A 2699-nucleotide genomic window follows, 5' to 3' on the forward strand; every position below is an offset into this window, starting at 1 on the left:
ATCCGCAAAAAGAAGATAAAATAACTTAATTAAACCCACAGAACAACCAACACTATCACGTAAAAGCTTGTCTGCCTGAAGTTCTACGTGAAGGTCATTTATAAAAAAAGAGAACAGAAAGGGTGACAAAATACAACCTTGACGCACTCCAACCGGACAGTTAAAGAAGCCTGTCAGACCATCACTTGTCAAGACACATGATTTTACTTGTAAGTACATAGAGTTAAGAATGGAATACATTTTACCTCTAATACCTGCTTTACTAAGTTTGAAAAATAAAGCTACCCGATTTACTCGGTCGAATGCTTTTTCGAAGTCAATAAAAGCACAATAGAAACGTCCCCGTTTAGTTGCAAGATATTTTTTGTACCAATGTGTGAATAATAAATACGTTATCTATGGTGCTATAGCCTGCCCTGAAACCCGCTTGTTCTTCTCTAGTAAATTCAATAATTTCATCCCATTTATGTAGCCTATTGTATAAAATTCTATTGAAAATTTTACTTAATATTGGTAGTAATGTGATACCCCGATAATTACAAGCCTTATTCCTAGAACCATTTTTATGTATCGGGAATATAATACCCTCACACCATTGCTTAGGGAAAATGCTTGTATCGAAAATACTGTTAAAGATGCCATGTAATAATTGAATTAATTGAGGAGAGCAAAATTTGTAAAATTCAGGCGGTATGCCATCGCTGCCTGGTGATTTACCAAATTTCAACTGTTTTATACTAACCTCAATTTCAAGTTGGGAAATTGGACAATTAATAAAATCAGTAATTTGGTCCTCCTGTGAGTAGTTGAAATTACCATTCTGGACAGCAGATTGAATACTGCTCCACAAATTGTCGTGCTCAGTGTTTCTTTCCACATTAATAACTGGATTAAATAAAGAGTTGAAATAATCAAACCATTCAGTTGGCCTAATTGAGGGTGGTGTGGGCTGCTCTGCATTTCGGAAGAATCCCCAAAACTTTTTGCTATCATTGTCACGAGCGGCTTTTTCTAACTCGGATATTTGATTAATTTGATAGACCTTTTTCTTTTTTATAAGCATATCATTGTATTCTTTTTTGCTAGTACGATAATCAGTTAAAGAATCATGTGTTCTTGTACGACGAAATTGTCGTAGTTTTCTTTGTAAATCTAACTTAGCGTTATTACATTCAGTATCAAACCACCTAGCACAGTGAATGTTTACACCCTTGTTATTCTGGCGCATGCGTGGTCGAGTATTCATGAATAAATCTGATAGTTTAGAGAGAGCACCATTTATATCACCATTATCAGTGTCGAACTGAATGGTTTGGATCACATGATCAAAGTCACCTTTTATCCATTTCGCTTGAAATATTTTACATGTTTCCCGATTCACATAATATCTCCTAAATTGTGGCATGCTTTTATTATTAACCGCTACAGTTTGACGATTACCAATAAAATACCCATCTATGGTGCATTCTAATGGCATGTGGTCCGATTCAGTTCTACATCCAACATGCAAATCAGATATAGTGTTAAAAATATTTTGTGACGCTATTACATAATCGACCGTACTAGCCCCATTGTAAGTTATGCATGTGAAGTGCCCTATGGTGTCAGAAGGTCTACGTCCATTCACGATCCTAAGATCAGTGGTTTTGCATACACTCAATAACTTATCTCCATAATCATTGTTTTCTATATCACAGTTACTACGCACGCCAATATCAATATTAGCAATGTGTGAGTCACCAATAGGCACATGAGTAGAATTTTCATCTTCGATAAAGTCATTTAGTACCCCTGTCCGTGCATTAAAGTCTCCCATTAATAACACATTTGTTCCATAATAACGACTGGATAGATTTACTATATCAGATTCAATTTCTGCAAAAATAGTGTCGTTAGCATAGTGAGACCCAACAGGTGGTATGTACACAGCACCAAGGAGGAGGACGTTTTTATTTGGCACTTCTAACTTTAGCCAAAGAATATAATTTTTTGAGCATCGCATTTTCTCAACGAATTGCGAGAAGATGGTTTTAATAAAAACAATAATACCACCCGAGTGTCTCCCCTTATTACCGGATCGCTGTGCGTCAACATAATAAGTACAATAATTTTCTAAATTAAAGGTGCATGAATCTACAAAGGTTTCAGTTAGAGCAATAATATCAAATTGTTTTAAATATGCAATAAATTATATATCGTCCCATTTACCTTTCAAACCTCTAACGTTCCAAACAAGTAATTTCACTGTAATGTTGTCAATTTCATGAGGGCGTTGACCAGACTGCTACTTTGGTTGGCATATGATCACTTTATGTTGAGCGTCGTCGTATTCGTACAGTGTTCGTTTTCCACTCTGTTTCTTCACGGACAGTTTGTCGTAATTCACGTATGCCCTTATGTTAGGCTCATCATTCTTCAACGCTTTTCTGAACTCAAACAATTTTTTCCTTTTAAATCTCATCTCTTTTGAAGAGTCCTCATCAATATACATATTTGATCCTTGTAGCCGCGACGCGTTTTTTAGGATAATTTCTTTGTCCTTGTAGTTAGTACACATAGCGACGATAAGTTTTCCGCCATTGAACAACACGATGCACTCTTTGAAATTCCACATTTGAAGTAATTCCTAATTTGTCTTTAATTATGCTTTTCACGATGGTTTCAGACTCTTCCCACGATTCCGAACTTTTCTCCTGGTG

At 35.8% G+C, this 2699-nt stretch overlaps 1 protein-coding gene across 1 annotated transcript; it reads right to left on the bottom strand.

Annotated features, from left to right (window-relative positions):
- Positions 1 to 346: 346 nt before the first annotated feature.
- Positions 347 to 2491, bottom strand: LOC146749007 (uncharacterized). The gene is made up of 2 exons (XM_085505828.1): positions 2309 to 2491; positions 347 to 1966 (listed from the first exon to the last, which is right to left on the bottom strand). The coding sequence occupies exons 1-2, from the start codon at positions 2489 to 2491 to the stop codon at positions 347 to 349; spliced, it is 1803 nt and encodes a 600-aa protein (XP_085361954.1).
- Positions 2492 to 2699: the final 208 nt, after the last annotated feature.

The sequence above is a fragment of the Saccoglossus kowalevskii genome, chromosome 2 (genome assembly GCF_978046115.1).
Source record: "Saccoglossus kowalevskii chromosome 2, keSacKowa6.1, whole genome shotgun sequence".
In the NCBI taxonomy this organism is placed as follows: Eukaryota; Metazoa; Hemichordata; class Enteropneusta; family Harrimaniidae; genus Saccoglossus; species Saccoglossus kowalevskii.

What these genes read in the sequence shown, in the direction of transcription:
- LOC146749007 (XM_085505828.1), bottom strand. Translation starts at nt 2,491, where the DNA reads ATGTATATTGATGAGGACTCTTCAAAAGAGATGAGATTTAAAAGGAAA. An exon ending in ACGACGACGCTCAACATAAA is followed by an intron (nt 1,967 to 2,308) that starts GTGATCATATGC and finishes CTTTGGCTAAAG; the next exon opens with TTAGAAGTGCCAAATAAAAA.